At 32.7% G+C, this 25,565-nt stretch overlaps 1 protein-coding gene and 1 long non-coding RNA gene across 3 annotated transcripts in view; one reads left to right on the top strand and one right to left on the bottom strand.

The window, feature by feature from the left end:
- Nucleotides 1-243: 243 nt before the first annotated feature.
- LOC124356607 (medium-chain acyl-CoA ligase ACSF2, mitochondrial) overlaps nucleotides 244-25,565 on the bottom strand; it is a 31,393-nt gene continuing 6,071 nt past the window's right edge. The window contains exons 2-13 of one of the 2 annotated variants that reach the window (XM_046807713.1): nucleotides 22,288-22,465; nucleotides 20,886-21,014; nucleotides 18,097-18,320; nucleotides 15,832-15,943; nucleotides 14,928-15,023; nucleotides 13,755-13,903; nucleotides 8,397-8,577; nucleotides 6,301-6,408; nucleotides 4,658-4,806; nucleotides 4,177-4,318; nucleotides 3,354-3,464; nucleotides 244-379 (exon numbers count right to left, since the gene is read on the bottom strand). In XM_046807713.1, coding sequence (XP_046663669.1) covers nucleotides 254-379; nucleotides 3,354-3,464; nucleotides 4,177-4,318; nucleotides 4,658-4,806; nucleotides 6,301-6,408; nucleotides 8,397-8,577; nucleotides 13,755-13,903; nucleotides 14,928-15,023; nucleotides 15,832-15,943; nucleotides 18,097-18,320; nucleotides 20,886-21,014; nucleotides 22,288-22,465 — 1,705 coding nt within the window. In that variant the 3' untranslated portion in view covers nucleotides 244-253. Of the gene's footprint in view, nucleotides 380-3,353; nucleotides 3,465-4,176; nucleotides 4,319-4,657; nucleotides 4,807-6,300; nucleotides 6,409-8,396; nucleotides 8,578-13,754; nucleotides 13,904-14,927; nucleotides 15,024-15,831; nucleotides 15,944-18,096; nucleotides 18,321-20,852; nucleotides 21,015-22,287; nucleotides 22,466-25,565 lie in introns of both variants that reach the window. The other variant, XM_046807712.1, reaches the window with a different exon arrangement.
- On the top strand, nucleotides 1,868-4,070 carry LOC124356609. Its single transcript, XR_006921878.1, has 2 exons — nucleotides 1,868-2,056; nucleotides 3,327-4,070. It is a non-coding gene; the product is annotated as an uncharacterized LOC124356609 (long non-coding RNA).

Below are 25,565 nucleotides of genomic sequence, written 5' to 3' on the forward strand. Positions count from 1 at the left end.
TAGGTTGCTCTCAAAGGGTTAACAACAGCAACAATCAAGCTCCTTGCGTGATCAAACTTAACTTTTAAAGTGAGATATTTAGCGTGTGGGAGAGGTCACCGGGACCCAGCTCCGTCAGGGATCCTTTTATGTGGGAAACAACACATAAATACAAGAACATGATAAAGGAATTAAATAACGTATACTATACATATACATTTCTAAATGAATACTTTAGGATCAGGAATAAATTAAAGCTCCATATCAAAACAAACTATTTATTAATTCCTAATTTCTTCTCCATTGCCTCTCGAATCTTGAACTTCTGAATCTTACCAGAACCGGTTGTGGGATAAACATCGACTACTTCAACATATTTGGGAATTTTGTAGTAGGAAATCTGAAAACAAACATACACCGATTACACTAAGGTATTCACTGCACACAAGTTATATTTGTAGTCAGTACAGTTACAGCTTAAGTAAGAAATTCTAAAAACTTAGAGTATAGAGGTAGTGGTGAAGGAAAAATAATTAAAGGAAATTAGTCAATCAGTATTTATTTGAAGAAAGGAAAATTTGTAGTATTTTCCAACAGAAATCAACCAGCAAGTTCGTAACTTTTCACATTTGTTGATGAATTTTCCGATGAATGTAGTTAAATCTTATGGAAAATGATCAATTTTGGATTAGATAATCAAGGGAACAGATATTATATTCTTTTGATATGTTGTGAAGGACGGTATCTACGGAACATCTTATATACCAGATTAGTTTTGTTACAGTAGCTAGCTATGAAGCATATAAAATATACTTATTAAAAAATAAGTTGTAATTAATCTTAGCACTTTTATAAATTAAAAAAATGTTCTCTTTTTTATATCAAAATTTTTAACGTATTTAAAATGTTGTCATCTGTTTAATTATAATAGTGATTGCATAAGTGTCTGGATTAATCCTATTATTGTACTGTAAATTACAGTACTGTGTACGTAACTCGAGTTTACTGTTGTTTCGTATAGGTCAGATCTAGTTTGTGGCTACTAAGATAGACAAATCGGAAATGTTTAAATTCTCCTGCTATCCAGAGAGGTGAACCTAAAAGGAATGCTTGTAGCAGGCTGTCTGGAGAATATTGTGCTCTTTAACCACTCATCTGAAGCTTTGTTTAACCAGCGGAGGCTTCAGGAATAAAATGTATAGATAGTTTTCATTGCCAATATTATACTATATCACATGTTTCTGGAGTTAGAAACTAAGAAAGGACTCTTTACACCTATAGTACTTATTGAGGTGTAACATAAGAATCAATTACTTTTTTCATTAATATTAGTAAACTTGGCCTATCACTTTAATAATTTATAATTTTAAAATATTTTAAAAGTGGACTATAAATCCATCATAATTTATGTAAATATAGGTTTGATGTAAAGTGGCAATAGAAAAGAGTACTTACAACTTTGATTATACATTTCATTTATAAATGTATACAATCTATTAAATTGTGTAACAAAGAATACACCATTTCTTTATAACAAGTCCTCTTAAATATATTGACTTTAGATTTTGCTTAAGGATACAGATCAAGCCATGGAGACTTTAAAAATGGTACCAGCAAACAGTATATGGTTGTAAAAGGGAAGCTGAAATAGAAAGTGTCCCAAAAGTTATGATGCACTTTAGAATAACTTTATTTATAAAATTATTACAGCACAAGAACGAGATTAACATAGATTAAAGAGTACTTTAAACAGTATTAAGTTAGTTTATCTGAGCTCGAGATGAGCATCATGAATCGCCCTGCAGACGTTCAAGCAAACTTTGATTTCCTTCCATACTTTGATAAGATTAATTAGATAAGATTAATTTATTCAATCGCAGCTATGAATCGTTGCGTTAAGTGTTAAATATACGTACGTTATGACAATGCACATTTACAGACAAGTGAAATGTAGCCTCAACAGTAAAAACAATTCGGTTTATAAAACGTAGGTCAAGTTTATTTTCATACAGAATAACAACAGCAAGGTCACACCTCTTTAATTTGTCATCTGGCTTCAAGGCATGCAATAATTGAGGTTTGTACAATTAACTTTAAGTGTTTTCTACAAAAAATTGTGAACTGTACTTGAAGAGCTATTTAACTCACAACCACGTTTCCGCACAGACATTGTTTGACTTACTACAACACTGTTTTTGATGTTTATCTCTTGTTTTTAGTCCATCTATCCGTGATTTATCCAATAAGCTGCCTGTGTTATCCCATTGATAAATACTTCGTCTGTCAGTGGCATTCTCATGAAACACTCTACGATACTTACGCTGCACTGAAATCACCGTAAAAAGTTTACTAGCTGTGATATACAGGGTGACAATTAAGTCTGGAACCTCTTTTTTAATTTTTGAACCACAATAGAAAGAAATACCAAAGTTCACACGTGCTTACTGGTGATAGTAACGCACACATCTGCCCAATTACCGACCAGATAATCCCTTTGGGGGACGGTCCACAAGGAGTCAGACAAAATTCTTAAATAGCAGCATAAGTCAAGTTTGGTATCAAATTAAAGGTCTTACTTAGCAGAGTACAATGCCGCAAACCGGACTTCAAAAGGTGGATTCATTCAGTAGTTATAGCTATTTGAATTTTAAAACAATTGAACAATGTAAATTATTAAGTATTACAAGTAAACACCAATTTTTAAGTACCTGTGATCAAAGTAAGTGTTCAAAATGTTCCCCTCCCATCGTCTGGCAATGTCCTAGGCTTGTATTGGAGAGTTGCCATGATGACTGTGTTCGTAAAAACGTTAGCCACAGGTGAAAACAATAGGTAGGACACAGGATTTTTCCGGACATTTACCATATTTCAGCGATACAAAAATTCAGTAATACTACGTTTCGAGATCTGCAATCTGATCTCTTCTTCAGGTAAATAACTAACCTAACACATAATTACAAACTAGGTTAAAATAAACAAATCACACCGGAGCGTTGTGACACAGAATCACAACTACCATGTTCTGTGTCAACTTAAAAAAACGTAGTGATTTTTTTTTGTATCAATGCGCGGAAAGTCCTCTTTCCTTTTCAATCCTTCCATCGTCAAAAACAAACTTCAAACAAAGAACAATAGGTAACTCAAACTAAAACTTCATAAAGCCTGTTTTAAATTAAATATGTTTCATAAACTTGTGATCAATAATAGATTAGCTATAAGCAATTAAATGTGTGACATGAATATTTGGAACACTGTATAGGGTTTGATGCTTAAATGCAGAAAGTGTGTTTCATTTTGCAGTATTTACTTTATGTATGTACGCATAATAACCCTCTAATGTATTACAGTGAAGGGGGAATGTTACGATGCCTTACCTTTCCCTTGCAGTAGTCTTTGACTTGCTGCTCTGTGATGGTGGTCCCAGACTTGACTCTCAGACTGCAGGCCACTTCCTCTCCTAGTCTCTCACTAGTGACCCCAATGACCTTCAAAAGTCACGTGACATCATTAATGTGACCTCTGTTTATCATGGATTATGGAACAGAAGTTTCCATAGCATTCTACAGTCCAATCTTGATAATCTGACAGATATGGGACCAGCACACTGTCGGATTACCAAGGAGTCCGGATTACCAAGAGTGCCATTTACACAATGCATAAATAACCTATAATCAGTATGAAACATGAAGGTAAGCAAACACTATAGTGAAGGAACAAACTTTTTATTGTACGTACCTAATTATAGTAGAATGAACAAACTGTGCATACATAATACATAGGTGAAAACTCTTTAAATACTATGTTTACAATTTAAAAAAATCCAAAACATTTTTTGCTTCTTCTTACTTAAAGATCCTGTAAACTTGTACAATACTGCAGTGACCTGTGCGGCCAGCGTCGACTGCCGATAGCCTTTTTCAAGCGTGTCGGACTGGCAAATGCCGGATTATCAAGATTGGACTGTATTTAGTGCTACTTTGGAATTCTCAGTGTTAATTTTTTGTTCTTAAATTATTTTAGAATCTATAATGAAAATCGTGTTACTTATACAAACAGTACTATTGTAATAAAAAAAACTATTTGCTACCTACTTTATTCCATGAGTTCATTTCAAGTATGAATTAGATAATGGAAAAAACCACCCAGAAACTGATACAGTATTATAGAAGAATATTTCGATCCAATAACATCACTGACCTGGGCATCTAATATGTCTGGGTGAGTTATGAGGAATTCTTCAACCTCCTTTGGCGAGATGTTTTCTCCACCTCGAATTATCATGTCTTTGATTCTGCCAACCACTTGGCCGTATCCATCTTCATGGAGAATAAATCTGTCCCTGAAAATATATGTGGAAATCCAAAATTGTTTCCAAAGAACTATAATTATCAGTTAAATCAACCCACAAAAATTATCTAAATGTGTTTTTAAACCAATTTAGACACATTAAACACACTTTTAAATACATTTGGCATTTCTAAGTTATTAAACTAGAACAGCATTAGTAAACCTATTCCAGAGTTCTTAAAACAATTGAGAAAACGTGCAGCGATTCCGTCTGCACCTGGAACTCAGATAGCAGTTCCATTCTGTATACTGTGTTTACTGCATTCTGTTACCGTTTCGTCCTACGACAGAGCAGCTGAAATTAGCTTAAATTTCCCATAAAAGGACGTACCCCGTCTTGAGCCACTTGTCCTTGGTGAACATTCGATTGGTGGCCTCCTCATCCTCCCAGTATCCGGTCATGGTGTTGAAGGATCGCATCCACAACTCCCCTGGCGTGCCGAAGGGAACAGTCAACCCCTCCTCGTCCACCACCTTTGCCTGATAACATTTGACAATAAACGATAAATCAGTGCAACAAATGCCTTTAAAACAGATACATCAAAGGTGTATTATGATTTTAAAAATATTTCTGTCATTGCTGCGATGCTTTCAGGGAGCATGGTTTCTCACTTTACCCTGGCTCTATATCTTGGATGTAGCTCTGTATTGCGATTCCGATGTGAGTTAGTGCGTGGCAGAGACGTCCACAGGTATGATACTAGAGATGCTATATGATGCAAAATCATAGAACACTGGCATTTGAACATCTTCCTTCACAAGCTGGTGTCAGATTCATTGATAATCTTACTGAGCGCATAAAAAATATTAACAGCCCAACTCTGTTTAAAGCTCGATTAAAGGACCTTTTAGTGCCTGAAGTGTTTTACTCTGTAGATGAGTTCATGTTACGCCGCTGGGACCACTAGTTTTCGTAACTAAGTACTGATACTGAAGCCATGTATGAATGAGAGAATGTCTGTAAGCGTGCAATGATTGAATCTTAGAATAGTAAAACTGCAAGCTTTTTAGCTTTATTTATTGACGTTGGGAATTCCAATGTAAAATTTAAATAAATGTTGTTTGTACAATACATGCTTACAATAAATGTCAAACTTAGGAAGTCACTGGCCAAAATCAAGTAGCTGGTCAGTGCAACATACTAAAAATACACAAATAAACAGAGCTTATAGCTTGCTCTTACATAAAAAAAAACTAAAAAATCAACAGACTGCTTTCCGCGATGGGACGTCTGCTCAAGACTACAAACAAAATTACAACCAAAAGAAATACGTATAGCAGATTTTTATACAATACAAAATGAACATTAGAAAGTAATTAGACAATGTAAAAAACAAAAATCAGCTCTAAAAAAACCCAAAAATACAATATTATGCACTAAAATCATAAATATTGTTTTAATGTAAAAAAATATAAATATATAACAAAATTACATACAAATATCAGAAAAATCACATACGTACACATACATGCATACGATAGAACATCCACCCATTCTGAAACAAACATTCACACGCACACACTACTATGATTATGATAGTTTTACACCATTAGGTTAAAAATGGTGTAATAATGATGTAAATAATGTAATAAGTGGTTGCATAAAACTTAGATTAGTACACTCGTTAAAATAGTGATATAAGATTTTGTAAATAGCCAGGATTTTAGTAAGGAGCAGAATTATTTTAAGTTACTACTCGATTTGATTTCATCAGTCATATGATTAAATAATCTTGGGCCTATGTATTGAATGGATTGTCTATAGAGTTCTTTTTTAACTTTAGGTAACCTGAAGGTTCTACTTTCGCTAGTTCTAGTTTGATACGTCAAACTACCTGTACCTAAATTCCCGCTTCTAATAAAAGAATTGTTTGAAAGCAATAAATATATGATTGATTGATTTCCTTGGCCTGCATTTGAAATTAAAATTAAAAAAAAAAAAAAAAAAAAAAAAAAAAACCGGGAAGGACGCACCTCAACATGGTCAGAGATCTTGCCTACAGTTGAAGTCATCAGGAACTCCGAGTCATGTTCTGTAGACTGGAAGGTAACTGCTGTGATCTCCGTCATCCCGTACACAGACTGAAACAAGAAACATACTGGTAACATAAAACGAAAAAAGAAGTTGAGGTGCAAAGAAAAAAGAATAAGATCTGCCATCATGGCTAGCACCGTACTTTATATTTAATTTGAAAATCTTTTCTTACTTTTATCAGCTTTTCACCAAAGCCTTTGTTTGAAGTTTGTTTTTGACGATGGAAGGATTGTGAAGGAAACAGGATTTTCCAGACATTTTCCATCGTTCATTGATACAAAAATCAGTAACTCTACGTTTCGAGATTTGCAATCTGATCTCTTCTTTCCCTTCTTCCGGGGGAACATGACTATGAGGATGGGTCTCTAAACTGGCTCAGTAATTTGGATTTAGGTTTGTGACGGGAGATCTTAATATTATTTTTAATTTATGACTCAAGAACTTTGTTCTTACGTACTTTTGAATAATTGTAATTTTTAATTTATTTATTTATGGATAGCTGCCTTTGTCCCCCATACGATATATATATATATATATATATATATATATATATATATATATATATATATATATATATATATATATACAGGGTGTTTGAAAAGTATGGGTACGGCTTAATATTTAAAAAAAACCATAGGAGATAACATCTGTAAACTTTGCACAGTGTCATATAGCTATGTAAACTATTTTTCCTTGCTATTACCATGACATGCCAACCATGGGGGGACGGCCCACAGAGGAAAACATGGAAATCTTAAATTGAAGCATGGGTCGAGTGATACCTCATTTGAAAGAGCTCACTTAGTAGAGTTGAATTCCGCAAACCGCATCTAAAAAGGTTTATCCAATCAGAAATGGCGGGTTGGTTTAGGTACACATTGTGAAGTACATTATGCGCTGCCATTTCTGACTGGATCGTCGTATTCTGATGCGGTTGGCGGCGTTTCACTCTACTAACCAATGTGTTTTCACTGACTTTTTTTTAATTAGCAAATTATGTCATAAATTTATAACACAATAAATAAAACTAAAAAACATCGGTATTTATTGTGTTATAAATTTACGACATAATTTGCTAATTAAAGAAATTCAGTGAAAAACACATTGGTTAGTAGAGTGAAACGCCGCCAACCGCATCAGAATACGACGATCCAGTCAGAAATGGCAGCGCATAATGTACTTTACAATGTGTACCTAAAACAACCCGCCATTTCTGATTGGATAAACCTTTTGAGATGCGGTTTGTGGCATTCAACTCTACTAAGTGAGCTCTTTCAAATGAGGTATCACTCGACCCATGCTTCAATTTAAGATTTCCATGTTTTCCTCTGTGGGCCGTCCCCCCATGGTTGGTATGTCATGGTAATACCAAGAAAAAATAGTTTACATAGCTATATGACACTGTGAAAAGTTTATAGATGTTATCTCCTATGGTTTTTAAAATATTAAGCCGTACCCATACTTTTCAAACACCCTGTATATATATATATATATATATATATATATATATATATATATATATATGACTATGAGATTAGTACCCTAATTCTTCCTCATGAATCTCGATGGAGGCGGTCCCTACCTCCTAATCCTACCCATCCTGAATATCCTGTCACTCCGGTAGCAGCACTAAGATTTTCATAGGATTAAGTGTAATTTATAAGATTCTTGCCCTAAGAGAACATAAAAAGCGTAAATAAAAACAGTACTAAAAATATATAAATAAAATATCTATTTACTCATATTTTAATATATTATCATAGAATATGTTTGTTTTGTTTAAGGCACTATGATTATTTCATAAAATCTGTTCTTAACTTTACTCTTCGTGCAAATATTGTTCAGTATTTAAATATCCGTACGTAAATATTCAAAATGCATTATTAAAAAAAAATTAAAATATGATGTATGTTGTTTTGGCCCAAACTTACGTAATCATTAAAATATTAGGGTACGGTATTCGTTGCTATTTTCGTGATATAAATAAAGATGAAATGAATATTCAATGGTTTGTAAACAAGCATGGATCACTCACGACAACCCTCTCGCAGGAGAAGGTGTCTCTCATCTTCCGGAAGAGTTCAGGCAGACAGAGAGAACCTCCGCTGATAGCGATCTCTGGGGACTTGTGCAGCAGCTGTTCCTCAGCAGAGAGGTTGCTGACGTAGTTGCAGAGGTCTACGTACATGGTGGGAGTACCCAGCAGCATGGTGCACCTGCAACATAACTGAATCTTTCTACCTCTTTGAGTGGGTTTCCTCCCATTATGTATTGAACAGAGAACAGTGAACACGAAAGATTAAATAGTGATAATGTTTCCGCAACATTTACATGAATTACTAATAACACAGTCTCAACATGGAGGTCAGAAAATGGAGATAAGAAAGTTTTAACTGGGACAATTATGTTGATAAAGTTCTTTCAAAATTATCCTCCGGTGTATATGCAATGAGAAAAAACTTTAAATGGTATTACATAAAACTATTATAAAACTTTAAAAATGATTTATTTTTCTTACATACACTCCATGATTAGTTTTAGCATATCTTTATATGGAGCAACACTTCAAAAATCGTGATTCAATGTTAAAAGTACGAAAAAAGGCAATAAGAAGTATATACAACCTAGAGTCACAAACTTAAGTAAAGGAAAAATTTGCTGAATTACAGATTCTTAATGTTTATGGACTAAATGTTTATGAAGTAATATTGCCAGTTAGGTAAAGAATCGGAGAGAAACTGCTTAACGATACTAATTACCAGTACAACACAAGACAGAGAGACGATTTGGCTACTCCTGCTCATCGATTGACACTTAAAAAAAAAACAAACTACAATATGCTAGAATTAACTTTTACAAGAAAATACCCGACAGTATAAAATCTGAAACATTTTTGTCAAAAAAAAAAAAAAAAAAAAATAAATAAATAAAAAAAACCTTTATTCATTCAATGCACTATGTAGATATTGAATTTTTTACTGAATCTTTTACTATTTAAATTTAGTAAAAGATCATAAATAACTGGTCTTAATTTGTAAAATTGTAACACCATTCAATTTTTTTATCAAATATCTAACTATGATTTAATAGTACACTCAAATGAGAGCTACAGATCTGGTGGTGTTGCTATATTTTTCAAAAGCAAATTTTTTTTTAATAGCTTTTCATTATGAAAGAATTAAATTTCAGTCAGCAGACATTTTGAAAGTTAGATTTAAGAATATAATGATTTAGAATATGTTTTAAATTGCAGTTTACAGATTACATGAATATAGTATTACAAATTTTGTTTACGAATTAAGACGATATTTACTCAATTCTTGTAAAGAAACAGAGTCAAAAAATCTTTTAATTATTGGTGACATGAATTTAGATCTTTTTAAAGTAGATAACGATATTGATAGCTACAAAGCATTAATGGCCCAGTTGCGGACTTGAGTCTCTTATACATGAAGTTACACGCGAAACAGACCAGACACGGACATGTAATTGATCATGTTTTTTGCCAGAGTAGAATGTAAAGACATGACTAGTGTAGAAGCTATAGTAGTCAGGAGACAGATCACCGATCACTACATGACGGCTGTGAGGTTGAGGTTGTGGTGGAGTGTGTGCGAGCAGTGAGCTGGGGACCAGTTGCACTGTGACCCGCCTTGACTATGACCGGCTGATCGGTCTGCTAGGTGACAACTGACTGGGCTCCTGTTTACAATCAGCAGGATGCTTCTGCTGCCTACGACTTGTTTGAAGGTAAACTTTTACAGTATATTAAACAATGTAAAAAAGAGGTAGCGGTTAGTTCGAAATTTACTAAACTCAAACCATGGATAAATGATAATATATGTAAAAGAATAAAAAAAACGAAATGAGCTTTATAAAAAAAACAAGGAATAGACCGGTAAACGATTCATTTAAAAATTATTATATTAGATTCCGAAACAAATTAAAAACAGATATATAGAACTTGTTAAGCGCGAGTATTATAGTAATAAGTTTGAAAGCAGTAAGGGTAATAGTAAGGCAACTTGGAAAATAGTTGGTGAGGTTACTGGCCAAGAAAAGCGCACAAACAAGCCTTTTTGTTTAAGTGTAAATAATGAAGTTATTACTAAGTCAGAAGAAGTTGCTAATGAGTTTAACAAATATTTTTTTTATCTGTAGTAGATGAAGTTATAGATAGGCAACCAAAACCAGTCAGCTTTGAAAATAGTGCATATAAGAATGTATTTAATTTTTATCAAGAGAAATGTTCTATTATGATAGGGCCAGTTTTAAGAGAAGATGTACTACAAGCAATTAATTCATTACAAAATGGAAAATCTCCTGGAATTGATGGAATCTATTCTTTTTTGTCGTTTAAAACATTTCTCATACAATTGTTAATGTTTTTTACTTATATAATTAATCTTAGTTTTTCTACGGGGAGTTTTTTCCGTCAAAATTAAAGCAAAGCGGTTGTTATACCAATTCATAAGAAAGGTTCAACATTACTTTGTAGTCAGTTCAGACCAATATCCTTAATTTCTACCTTTTCAAAAAATTATAGAGAAAATTATGAAAGAAAAACTATTGAAGTTCTTAGAGAAAACAAAGTTTTTTAGTATTAACCAATTTGGTTTTTAGAAGTGGGAAGAGTACGGAAAAACGCGTTACTAAAACTCGTAAGCTCAGTCACAGAGGGGATTAACAATAATTTATTTGTTAGTGCACTTTTTTTTAGATATAAAAAAAGCATTTTGACACTGTTGATCACAACATTCTTTTAAAAAAGTTGTATAATTGTGGTGTACGTGGAGTTGCTTATGATTGGTTTAAAAGTTATTTTGACAGATAGAAAACAGTGTGTTAGAATTGATGGAGTTTTAAGTAGCATGGGCAAAATTGTATATGGGGTACCACAAGGCTCTGTTCTTGGGTCAATTCTCTTTATAATATATATAAATGATTTATGCACAGCAAAGTTTTAAAGGACAAGTTACAGCATTTGCGGATGATACTGCCTTTTTTTATTCAAGTAGCACATTAAATAATATCGAAAGCCAAATGAATCTTGATTTTAAAATGTATAAAGTGGTGGTTTTTCAAAAAATAATCTTGTGTTAAGTACCGAAAAAACTAATTACATGAATTTTTCACTTAAAAGGAAGGACTCTCCGAAGATAAGGCTAACCTATAACTGTTTAAGTTGTTTTAGTAAGTAGCAGCTCGTGTTCTGAATGTTCAGAAATAGAGGGAAAAAATGAAATAAAATATTTAGGTGTTACATTAGATAATGCGCTAAACTGGAAAAAACATATATTATATTTAAAGGCAAAATTAATATCAGGTGTTAGGCTGTTTTACTTTCTACGAAACAATGTGTCCCTTGCAAAACTTTGCGCTCTTTATATTTTTCATTAGTTCAAAGTAGACTGCAGTATGGAGTTTGTTTGTTGGGGTGGAACTTATAAAACTTCCCTAAACTCTTTAATTGTAATTCAGAAGCATTTTGTTAGATTAATCTCGAAAAAAAGTATTAGAGAACCTTCTCACCCTTGTTTTGTAAACTTAAAAAAATTCTTCCTTTGCGACATTTGTACGTTTTTTGCAGTATTAAAAAACTTTTTTATCGGGAATAGGAACTTAAAGAACTTAAACATTTTTAAGCAAAGATTACGAAATGCTAATGAATTCCAAATATCTAAGCCTAAAACAACATTTTATGTCAAATCATATAACTATATAGGTCCAAAATTGTTTTAACAAATTACCGAAAAACCATTAGGCAGATAGAAGGTTTAAATAAGTTTTTGAAGGAAACAAAAAAATGGCTATATAATTATAAAAACATTGAAGATCTGTTTTTGACATTAAAATAAAAACCGCTAAGGGTATTTAACAGTAGCAATTTAAGTTAGTTTTAAGTGGTATATCTTGTAACGTTATGTTATAAGTACATTTACTATAGCAGAATAGTTTTTAATTTTCTATATATTTTTCTTTTAACAACTAAGCACACATTTCTTGTTTTTTATATGTAGTAGTGGTGTGGTTATAATTCATATGATTTTTAGTAATGTTAGGGAAACAACGTTGTTACAATTTAGTTGCCGCTATGGATTTTCTCTTAGTTATTTTTGTTTAATATTATGATGGAAACCCCAAAACAGGTTTTTCAAACCTTAGGGCCCTATTTATTTTCTCCTTAGTTAATTGTCTCGAAAAATTTATTATATATTTTAAAATGTTAGTTTAGATACTTAAATTTTTACTCTTTATTTATTTATTTTTTTTAGCTGCTAAGCATTATATAAGTGTAAAAGTTTATTTTGTTTAGGAGGCAGCCTGGCAAGTGTTGTTTTTGTATTCTATACTTAAATTGTTAATGTATGTTGTTCTTTTTGAGAAAAGGAGAAAAATAAACGTATTCTTATTCTTATTCTTAATTGTATTCATGTAATACAGTATGAATATAGAATATTTTTATTTGATTTGATCGAGAAATACCTGTTATTTTAATGGTGACTTCAACTAATTAGTTAAACTTGACGATATTACATTTAAAGACATCAAAATACATTTACTCTGAATTTTCAGTTTTGTACCAATCCATACCACCATATAAGTTGAACGGAACAATGGTAAATGACAATTAATCAGCATTTGAGAAGAACAAACACGATGTAAACTAATAACAACAACAAACATTTGATAACAACATGAAGTTGTGTCATCAATATTGAATGCAAACAATTTTAAACAATAATTATTTCCCGCTATTGTCTGAATAATAAAAAAACATATAAAATGTAACAGAGTATAATTTTGGATATATAAAAATAATTAAAGATAAAAATAAAAAAACATTATAAAACGATAATCGTAAACTTTGAATTCAGTTATTTATATAATGTTAAACTCCACAATTTTTTTTAATAAACGTAGCCAGGAATAATGTTGGGGGGAGGGTCCAGACATCCAGACAACTTATACTTTCCCGTAGGCGCCATTTTTGTTCTTTAAAAAGTTCTTGGCCTGTTTCTTTGTTGAGAACGATCTTTCAGCAGTACAAGTCAGTAATACTGAATTATTTAAATAATAATTATTATTTACTAAAGCAGAATTGAAAAATATTAAAATTGAGGGGGAGATCCGGACCCCCTGGACCCCTTAACTGACGTCCTTGTTGAAACACTTATACTGTCAATAAACGAAGTAAAAGACTGAAATTCGCCATTTCAGCCAGATAGTCAGTTTTCATATAGTTGGCTGAAGCTGATTTAACTTTTATTTGCGCTTCTAACGTCTAACTATGGCTAATAACAATGATTACTTCGCGTGTGTAATTACATACTCTATGAGCAAAGTCTATAGTAATATCGAGAAGGGAAATGTGCTCAGGTGCTTGGCTTACTTCTCCCGCTTGATGGCCTCGGAAGAGTCGGGTACACTGAAGGTGGGAGAAGGGAGGACCATCGTGGAACCGAAGTGGAAGCTGGTCATCAAGGCAGCTATGTAACCCAACGCATGGAAGAATGGTGCCTGAGCGAGAATTTTGCTGTGCTGTAACATGAAAAATAATAAATTATAATACTAATTAAAGATTAGCCACTAAAACACTTAAAATTTTGGGATTGGAAAAACTGGATGAAATTTGCTCTTATCAAAATTATTTTAATTGCCTTCCCCTCTATTTTTTAGTCAGCTTGAATTCCACACCCAATGATTCTTTAACATCGTAGTTGGGCATTTACTGATGAACTGTGTAAATAACATGTTTACTCTTTTTTAACTAAACACCTAGTGATATTAAGGTCATCTAGATAGTGCCATCTTCTTGTCATTTCACCTCTAAGTTCCATATTTGAACTTTTAGTGTAGTAAAATATTCCAGATGTTTTGCTACGCTGTAAGCAATAAATACTGAGCGTACGGAAAATCTTACATTACTTTACAAATCAATTAAACAACAATAAATTAACCATAAAAAACATTTAAAATAGTTTCTGAGCACATTAGTACATTAGTACAAGTTTTATAATACAGGCTATTCATCTATAAACATGTCTCACTTATTTGACCATCTGATGGGAATGTAAGGTTTACGAATGTGAAAAAATGATGGAAAATTAATCAGTGTATAACAAACTCAATTGGTAGTAAAAGATTTAAAACCATTACTCTTTAGTATTTTAGTTTATTATTTTCCAAACATTTCTGAAGTGTAATTTGTAAATATAATTTATATGCCTTCGGTTATTTTCATGACCAATAGTCAACGTATTCATGAAATAACATTAAACTACAGTTAGTATGGGAAATTTGAAAAACGGACAAATTGGTTTGTCCGGTTCAGGTAAACATTGTTAAAAAACAGTAACGTTCATTGGAAATCGAATATTCTGATCCATCTTGCAATTGACTAAAATTTGATAGTCAGCCCTGGGTTCCAATATTCTTCTAAAAGTTTCATACACGTTTGATCATACTCAACTTATTTCTTTCATTACAGAAATGACTTTTAGTTAGCCAGTTTACAGTTTTTAGGAAGATAAACACAGATAAGAAACTGAGCTAGTTTTCTCACCTTCTTGTTCATTCCAAGTCGTTTTCCAACATTGTAAGCATTGTTGATTAGGTTGAAATGACTGAGTGGAACAGCCTTTGGCTTCCCTGTGGTTCCCTAACATTACAAACAATATGTAATAACAAGATTAGGATAAATTAAAAGACATTATAGACCTGTAAATCTATATATATATATATATATATATATATATATATATATATATATATATATATATATATATATAAATTAATGTTTGTGTGTTTGTCCAATCATTATGAAAATTTGAATGTACATGTACTTTTCGACGGAGAAGGTTTATATGCTATACTCATTTATAAAACTCACCACGAGGTGACGCTGCAAAATATAAAAGTTTTCAAAGCGCCTGCACATTATAAACTGCAATTACGAGACAGTTACGCATATTAATTTGCCAAAGACTATTTGAAGGCACTAAGTTAGAATATATGTTTGTCTTTATGATAAATATATGGTTGAACTTAAAGCTTGACTGTTAGGCCGCTTTATAATAAAATACATGTACGTGTATAATGGCTACCTATATAATAAGCATACACAGATTTTCTTGATCGTGACAAGAAGGCAAACTCTACATCGGTGTTAGAAATATAATGCACTTGAACCAGAAGTGCAAATATATGGCCAAGGCTCACGTAAAGCGTGTGAAGCCGCGGGAAACAGCTAGTAAATCATAAATATAATTAAAATTAAAGCACCTTGTTTGTCAGAGATAGAAATGCTATAAATTATAAGAACAACTAGTATTTCTTTTTTTTTATAACGTTCGCTCACGAATAAACAGTGAGGTAGTATAAACTAAAAGAAAATAGCCTATTGGAATTTTACATTAGTGATTTAGCAATTGAAATGACTGATTAATGTTTGTACATAATTTACGTACTGATGTAAACTGAATGTTTCCGATATGTTCAGGCCGCAGGCGCTCCTGTACTTCATGCAGCCTTTGAAGGTTGCCGGCACTTTCGAGAACGTCGCAAAACCTGAATGTTCCTCTGGAAACAAATTGAAATAGGGTGAGCTTCCAACTGGCAACTGATTACTCAGAATGACAAACAGAATAAGTATTATCGTGGATTAGTTATTCTGTTTATATTGTTTCCATTTTATTCTGTAATGTAAATATGTGTATATTTGTATGATTGTTCAAAAATATGCTCACGAATACAGCAGTAAATTAGATGAAAATAATACTATATTTAAAAAAAATGTTTTCAATCTGGTACACATTTTTATAGGACTTATTCTTATTGTGATACACTAGACATTTTAAGTAAACACATTTGTATTTGTTGCAGTGAATTTTCTCAACACATTAGTGAATAATTTGTAAAATTGTTTTAAAAAGTCATGAAAATTTTATAAAGCATACTCATTTTTGTTTCTGATCACTGATCGAATAATTACCATATTACTAAAGCTTATTGTGAAAAAATGATTTCGTTACAAATAGGTTCCCATTACTTATGTATATTTGATTATAATAAACGTAAATACTAAAATATAATAAAAGTATAAAAATGAAAGAGGTCATTGATTAGTTTTTTAATAATTCTTTTTAACGGATTTCATAAGTTCAGCTATTTGATTTATATGATCATGTGACTAGATAACAATTAGGATTGAGTAGGTGACACGGAGAAATGTTACATGTTAGCTTAAGTCAAGGACGTAAACAGCGAGAGGCTATAAGAGGTCCGAACCCCCCCTCCCCAAGTTTTAAATGTTCAATTACTTTTTTAGTAAACGATTATTATTATTTAAATAATTCAGTATTACTGAAATGTACTGCTGAAAGATCGTTCTCAAAAAAGAAACGGGCCAAGAACTTTTCAAAGAACAAAATGGGGCCTTACTCTCTGTCCACTACGGGGAAAAACAGTTTTCTGAATCCCCACCCAAAATGTTTTCCTGGCTACGTTCTTGGCTTAAGTGAAGAAAGAAACCCACACAGATCCAATAATTTCAGACTATCGGTTCCTAAAAATAACATTAAAAGTAAGATTTTAAATATTAATACAAAAATTATTCCAAGGGGATATTAACTAATCTTTGCTGACTGAGAGCCAAAGTTTGGCACATTATTAAGTAAAATTAAGCTGGGACCTAAAATAAATTACACTTTTTTTCACCGTTAGTTTCTTTTCTTCACCTCTTCCAGGAAAAATATGTGGTCAGCAAAAATATGGTTTGTTGGCTCGGTAGAGTTTGTTACCGATTAGCAAGAAGTCCAGCTGTGTTACATGTAATATTTTGCTCTCCTAGCGTATGCCTGGTGAAGTAAATATTTCCGCTAACACATTTTTATACATCACGTATAAAGAAGGATCATCTTTTCCAACTGCTGGCATTGCAGTTCCTGTATAGTCACTGCACAGTGTCCTGTCTAGTCACTGCACAGTTTCCTGTCTAGTCACTGTGCAGTTTCCTGTCTAGTCACTGTAAAGTTTCATGTATAGTCACTGCACAGTGTCCTGTCTAGTCACTGTGCAGTTTCCTGTCTAGTCACTGTGCAGTTTCCTGTCTAGTCACTGTAAAGTTTCCTGTCTAGTCACTGTGCAGTTTCCTGTCTAGTCACTGTAAAGTTTCATGTATAGTCACTGCACAGTTTCCTGTCTAGTCACTGTGCAGTTTCCTGTCTAGTCACTGTAAAGTTTCATGTATAGTCACTGTGCAGTTTCCTGTCTAGTCACTGTGCAGTTTCCTGTCTAGTCACTGTGCAGTTTCCTGTCCAGTCACTGTAAAGTTTCCTGTATAGTCACTGCACAGTTTCCTGTATAGTCACTGTGCAGTTTCCTGTCTAGTCACTGTGCAGTTTCCTGTCTAGTCACTGTAAAGTTTCATGTATAGTCACTGTGCAGTTTCCTGTCTAGTCACTGTGCAGTTTCTGTCAAAGTTTCATGTATAGTCACTGCACAGTGTCCTGTATAGTCACTGCAAAGTTTCATGTATAGTCACTGTGCAGTTTCCTGTCTAGTCACTGTAAAGTTTCGTGTATAGTCACTGCACAGTGTCCTGTCTAGTCACTGTAAAGTTTCATGTATAGTCACTGTGCGTTTCCTGTAAAGGTAATGGCAAACAGAATTAGTGGGTCAGTTTGGAGCTCATAAATAAAACATAATCTAATAAAATTGTCCTAATAACTTACGGGAGATTCTTTTCAGAGTTGACGATGATGGCCGAGAAGTCTGGAAGCTTGCTGCAGTTGAGTTTTGTGTTCTGGGGAAGGTCAGAAAGGTTAGGCACAATCTCACACAACAGCTTGTAGTACTCCTGTACCTTGTAGGTCTCGTCTGTCACCAGGGCTCTGACAGACACCTTCTGCAGGCAGTACTCCAGTTCTTCCTTCATATAGGCAGGGTTCATCGACACCTGTGGGAAGAGTTCACAATATGAAAAAATGAATAAGTTTATGGTGGGTGAGATAAGAGGAGACTTTATAATTCTATTAAAGTTTAGTAATTTTTTTAAAAATAAATCCCTAACATATTATTATATTTAAGTTTCATTAACACATTGCTTGCCCTGGATGCACTCAAATATTTACCAAGATTGGTGAAAGTTAACACCCAAAATTTGTGGGTGGCAAAGCTAAATAAGTATTCCGTTTTTTCAAGTTTTCAGAAACAGTTGTGTCAAGTTTTGGAAACAACATTGGACAAGTAAGTTTCCACACACGACGCTTAGACATATGGATGTTTTCAGCAATGTATAAACGTTTTTTATAATGTCATATCCATTGTATCTAGAATGTGTTCACAGGGTTGTGAATATGGTTTTTGAAAGCCAGAGGCTTCTCAGTTAGTGCTCGACTGAGGAAGCGGTCATGACACTAGAGATCTGCCTCATTTTATCTTCTCCAAAATGGATTTAAAGGATTTAATGACTACCATGGAATTCAAATCAATCATGTAGAATCATGTAGATGAAATAATGCTAGATTCTTCTGAATTTTGGTCATGATTAAATCAAAATCGTAACATGGTGCCATAAGCCATGTTATCTTATTACTTTAATTTTATAGTTATAAATGTATTTTCAGTAAGATCTTTACTTTCACTAACATTTCTGTCTTGATTAAAAGGGCCATTTAAATCTGTGTTATTTAATCTCAATAAATGAAGTTCAACACAACTAAAATAAATAACAATTTTATGTTATCCATTCCAATGATCCATTTATAACAGAATATCTATAGTAGAATCAAATTAAAAAAAACACACCTGATTATAAGAACAGCTTTCCTTCAACACAAAAATTGTAACAAAATTCAAAACGAATTTCTGTTATAATGACAAAGAGCATTATAAACTAAACCCCGTTAATCGTATGCTGTAAAAGATCTGTCCTTTATTATAAAACATACAAGATTTCTGTTTTGTTTTCACTAACAAACCATTGAGTACGAACTCGTATACATCACAGATGCCTAGTGTCATACGAACTGTAACCTAAACTTCGCTAAAATAAAATCGCTTAGGATTTTATTCAGAAACTTGCACGATATTTCAGCTACTAACTGACTACACACTTTCAATATTTTATGAAACTTCAATTCTATAAAAAAAAAACATTCATTTATATGATGGATGTGACTCGACGAGATGTGGCTTAACGTTAATAAAAAAGTTTATCATTTGTCCTATAGGTAACAATCATGATAACTAAAATATTGCAGGATGAATAAGTTAGTAATAAAACTGAGTACAATCAAATTACATTTTATATGTGACATATTAACGCAGGTAGTCTCATGAAACGGGTTATAGAAATAACATTTTGCACGCAACCTGAGTATTGTCTCTTAAGCGACACGTGGCATGGTGTACTTCAAATTTGTATTAACAAGGATTACTCTTGATTTATATACTTATTTTTACACGCTTGTAAGTGATGATAGCGGGCGGATGTAAAGGATGTATACACCCCTACGTCGTATAAACGTCGAATTATCAGATACCGTAAGTGATTTATGATAAGGTTACTGACAAGTCTGTAATCTATAAGATAACAGTTTTATTTAGCCTGTACGATAATGCAAAACCGATGTTGTGGTGTGTAATAAACATTGTTCATTATTAAACTGTAGACTTTGTTACCTCTTGCAATTTACAAGTAAATAAAATAGAACCAAAAACAATAATTAAACGGTTCAAGAAAATTTTTGAAATTATGTAAATTGAGTTTTATATGTAGATTGAGGATGATTTCATATTTTCATGTAAACATAATACTAGCAAAAATGGAATTATCAATAATTAAAAAGCAAATCCATTACAGAGTAGTATATTACATAAAGAATATAGATCTCAAAATATACAATTTAAATTTGAATTTAGATTTCTGAAGGAATATTGAACGGTATAAAATGGTGAAGATTAATGGCTACCAGTTTTTTTTATTTTAAGAGTACCTATTATTTTATAGTCTCAATTCTTTATTACTACCTATACTAAAATGATCGGAGGAAATTATTCATTTGTATAAACACGTAGCATTTTAGTTATATCGAACTAAAAACGCAATATTCTATTAGTCATACTTTGTTAAAAAAAGTTGCAATTGCCATACTTGTAATTTCCATTAAGATGTTTATATACAAATAGTAAATATTCCATATCACCATTTAGATACACTCGTATATGGATAAAAAGGATATTATATGAAAATGCTTTTCAAACCAGCCCAAATTTTCTGCTTTCCTTCAGTTTTTCACTGACTCTTAAAAAAACTAATTTATCAGTCGCTATCAACTTAGGAGTTATGACTCTCTGAAAACAGGTTAATGGGATTTAACTAGAAGTAGGAGAAGTGAATCAGGAACCAACCTGATTATAGAACTCAGCTCATAATACTGGTCTATCGCATACTCATAAAGTATAATGCTATAACATAATCCATCACCACGTTTACGGTCTGCAGTGGATCATCACTGACCAGGATGAGTCCCGCCTTAGAAGCAGCAAGAGCAGTAAGGAACCACTGGGCAGAGTTTGGACTGCAGATCCCCAGACGGTCCCCAGGCACCAACCCCAGGTCTAGGAATCCTGCCGCCAGCTTATTGGCCTGAGTACAAGAAAGAACTTATCAGTGTAAAAAAGACAGGCAGAAAACTATTTCAAAAACTGTATCAGATTTCAAGTTGTGTTATATCTGTTTTCTTTTTTGCACGTTGCCAGTGTCATAAATGGAAATGGGTAGAAAGAAGATATAAATACGGTAATGAATCATTATAAAACGCAATGGCATATACAATCCCAAACAATTGTGTGACCTACTGATTCACGAATTTAGGATTTGTGAATGGACTATCTGACATATTGAGCTCTTGTAGAAGAGTTCCTTCCCTACTATAAACCATATCATTCTAACTACTGAAGTTAGTATGGCTGTCTCGGAGATAGTGATTAGAGATTTTTCTGTAGCTAAGATCGTAGGCCATATATTATCAAGAACTCGGCGTGTAGAAGAACTTATAAAAACCCATTCTTTCGGGATAACATAATTCCTCTCTAAATAATCACAACAACGAAAAGATGATCCTATGGACCTGTATTGTACTTCTGAGATAAAGCCAAAAAAGAGCAATTTTAGCTGGATACCTGCGAGCCTTTACAGGGTCCAAAATCACTCAAAATAGGGATGTTCAAAACTATTCATATTTCAAAACAAAATGTTAGTGATCGGTTGGACTCGTTTTTTTATAACAAATTGAAGCTCTTTATGGTACCTTTTCCGGATACAAAAAAAATTTATGACAGTGCTTAGGGTACATTATGAAGTAATTTTATGATCAACCCAGCGTTTAGAATGATATAACCCTTTAACAGAATTCCAACATTTGTATTTTTTACTTTACACATAAATTGTTTTTGAAGTATCCAGGTACTTCCAAATCTCCTCGTGGATGCTCACGTATTGTTCCGCTTGACTAAAACTTTATTCCACAACTCCTCGTGGATGCTCACATGTTGTTCCGCTTGACTAAAACTTTGTTCCACAACTCCTCGTGGATGCTCACATGTTGTTCCGCTTGACTAAAACTTTGTTCCACAACTCCTCGTGGATGCTCACATGTTGTTCCGCTTGACTAAAACTTTGTACCACAACTCCTCGTGGATGCTCACCTGTTGTTCCACTTGACTAAAACTTTATTCCACAACTCCTCGTGGATGCTCACATGTTGTTCCGCTTGACTAAAACTTTGTTCCACAACTCCTCGTGGATGCTCACATGTTGTTCCGCTTGACTAAAACTTTATTCCACAACTCCTCGTGGATGCTCACATGTTGTTCCGCTTGACTAAAACTTTGTTCCAAAACTCCTCCTAGATGCTCACCTGTTGTTCCACTTGACTAAAGGTAAGCCTGGTGCCGTGTTGAGTGGAGACGAACACATCGGTATCGGGCCATCTCCCAGCTGCCCCCGTCACCAGCTGACCGATGGTCAGGTAGTGGAGGGGTTCTGTCCCAGGGTTGTGGAAGTAGCTCAGCCCCCCGCCACGGGAACTGCCCAGCCTGCAAGTATACGACAGTTATAGTACGACAAACAATTCAGGGACACCGTAATCTGAGATATCTACATCTAAATATCTCTAAACAGGTGCAATATCTCAGGATGAGACTTACGAATCCCCTGTAGATTCGGATCATGTGGTCAAACAAGAATAAACTACCTTTCGAGACAGGATCACTCATCCACATATATAGAACAATACACATTTAATCACAAAAAGTACTTGCTCCGCCGGGGCTCTAACCCGGATCTCTCACTTGTCGGGTGAATGTGGTTAGGCTACACCACAGAGCCCTTACTTTTTACGATTCAATTATTTTCGTCTGTTGCCATCTATAAAAAATGTATTAATCTGTGTATATATATATATATATATATATATATATATATATATATATAACTTTTAATAAATTAATATACAAATAAAATTATTTTTAAAACTTTGCACTATATTTCGGTAAAAATCGTCTTCAGGCGCATAAATTGTATAAAAATATAAAATAACATAGTACAAATACAAGTAAATAAACAGAAAATATATACTTGGGGATTTCTGTGAAGATCACATCAATCGCTTTTATATCCTGACGAAAATTATTATTGACCACGTGAGGTAATGGTACAATGAAAAAATACGAACACGAATAGAAAAGCAGTGTGATTCCTTTCTTATGAATTGTGAACAATGTCTAAAAACAATATATTTTCTGTGATCTTTAAGAAAATATTTCATAATCAAATAAAGTACCAATTAAATGTGCACGTGCTGGTGATACCGCCTGTAATAGACAATTTGCATCATTACAATTAATTACGTCTGTAACTTATCATGTTCTCATGTAATCAAACAAGGAAGTCTCGAGTTATCAGAGTTATCAGTGGCTTCTTTTTAATTCCACAATTCCACTTAACCAAGCGTACTTAAGGAATGATTTGGCACTATTGTATTAAGTTAATATTATTTTAAGACGGTTTAAAAAAGCTATTTAAATAATATATTTTTATTACAATTGGAATGTAACACAACATCTTATAGGACTCTTGTACCTTGTAGCCTTGCACCAGGCTTCTGACAAATACTTTCTGCAGGCAGTACTCCAGTTCGACTTTCATGTAAGTTAAACAGGGTTTCATAAATTAAATGCGACCAAAATTATTTAAATTCCATTTTAAAATTTTCATTTTTCTAACCTGAATTTTATCTCTTAGTAGAATTCAACAACAAGAATTAAACTACAATAGTAAAGTACAGAGAAACTTTATTTAAGAGTGTAATTTGCAAACAATAAAATGTTAATGCGCTTCTTTGGCAACATGGACAATGTTTACCATGGTATGATTGCTTTGTGATGTTACAAGCTTAATTAATTAATAATATCTAATATATTATTTGAGATTTTGTTGTTATTTTATATCTTAGTTTAACACGTTTGAATATACTTGAACAATAAGGTTCTGCCAGGGGCCAATGTACTGTCATTTTTTGTTGTCTGCTTCCTTTTTTTTGGGTTTTATGAAGTGTGTTCCACTTCTGTTTGTAGTAATAGTATTGTTATAATTGTTGACGAGACCTATTGTAATTTTTGTAATTTCTTAATGGTCAATACATATCTTATCTTTCCCGGTAAATAATTTCAGATCGTTTATTTTAAATCACTTTTGTTAATCCGAATTTCAACGTCTTAAATTCTTTGAATAAACGTGACTAACTGAAACAAAAAATTATATTTTTATCGTTTCCTTTAAACTATACTAAAAGAACCGTGGCAATCGTGGATAGAACAGAATACACATTGTGTTGTTTCTGTGAGATAGAAATAAACGGTGAGAGTAAAGAAGAACAACTATGATATCTTCTAATTGTATTCATACCATGGAGCAGTCTCAAGATGGTGTCTCAAAGGCACATAAATTATAGTTATATCAGCGTCAGCTAACGAGATAACGAGACTAAAAATGACATCTTTCAATCTCTTTATCTCGCCGTCTGGCGCTGTTATAACGTTGGTATTCATTTTGTCTGGTGGTTGATTAAATTAATGTGGTGAAATCGGTTATTTGGATTATTTCCATAATAAACAAAGGCACAGAAATATTTTTGATCACAACATAAAAAATTACATGTACAGTACGACATTTTGGAAACAGGCTTAAATAAAAACGGGAAAATACAAACACGACTGTGAATTGTTTAGTAATAACAATAATATTCTTTATTGCATGAAACCATTACAACATTGTATGGCATGCGTCAATGTAACTATATAAATATATGACTACATCAGATAAATAATGTTCGTCAAGTTAAATATATAAAATGCAATACAATTCTTATATGTATCAGAACCGGAGATTTCGTTATTGTTGTTAACTGCAAACATTAATGTATAATGTATGTTTAAATTTATACTTTCAGGGAGTGGTACATTGTTAATTACTTATGGTTTAAGAAAACTAATATTTTTTAATTGACTATAACCTAGTACATTACATATTTTAATAAAACTTTTGTGGGAATTGATATTTTTATAAAAGGGGATAATATACTTTTAATTACTTATACTTTAACAAGACAAATATTTTTAATTGAATATAATTTAATAAAACTACATAATTATAATAAAGGGAAATTTCTTAGAAAAATTACATTTTATAAATAAAATAATTGTAAATTTTTAATCCCTCCAGACATCTTCCATATACATACAGCAAAACAATTCCGTATCTTCAACAGATATTGTATAGTTATACGATGCCCCTAAATTTTGCTTCACACGTGTACAAATCTTTGTGGAATAATAAAAAACCATTTTTCTTCTTTTAGTTTTTAGAACAAATACCTTAAAGTGAGCAAAATGTTTAAAAAAAGTATTCTAACCTAAAACTGATTTTATCACCTTAAGGGTCTATCTAACTAAAAGAAATATGACCGATGAAAAATGAATGATCAATTTGTATTAAACACTTTCCTATTCGAACCCTACCCAAACTAGCATAATTAATGTTTTATTTTTTGTAATTCCTATATCGCTTCATGAGAAATTAGATTTCTTATACGATGCAAAATGACTCTCACGTATACATAACCTACATAATAAAATT

The sequence above is a fragment of the Homalodisca vitripennis genome, chromosome 3 (assembly GCF_021130785.1).
Source record: "Homalodisca vitripennis isolate AUS2020 chromosome 3, UT_GWSS_2.1, whole genome shotgun sequence".
Classification (NCBI taxonomy): Eukaryota; Metazoa; Arthropoda; class Insecta; order Hemiptera; family Cicadellidae; genus Homalodisca; species Homalodisca vitripennis.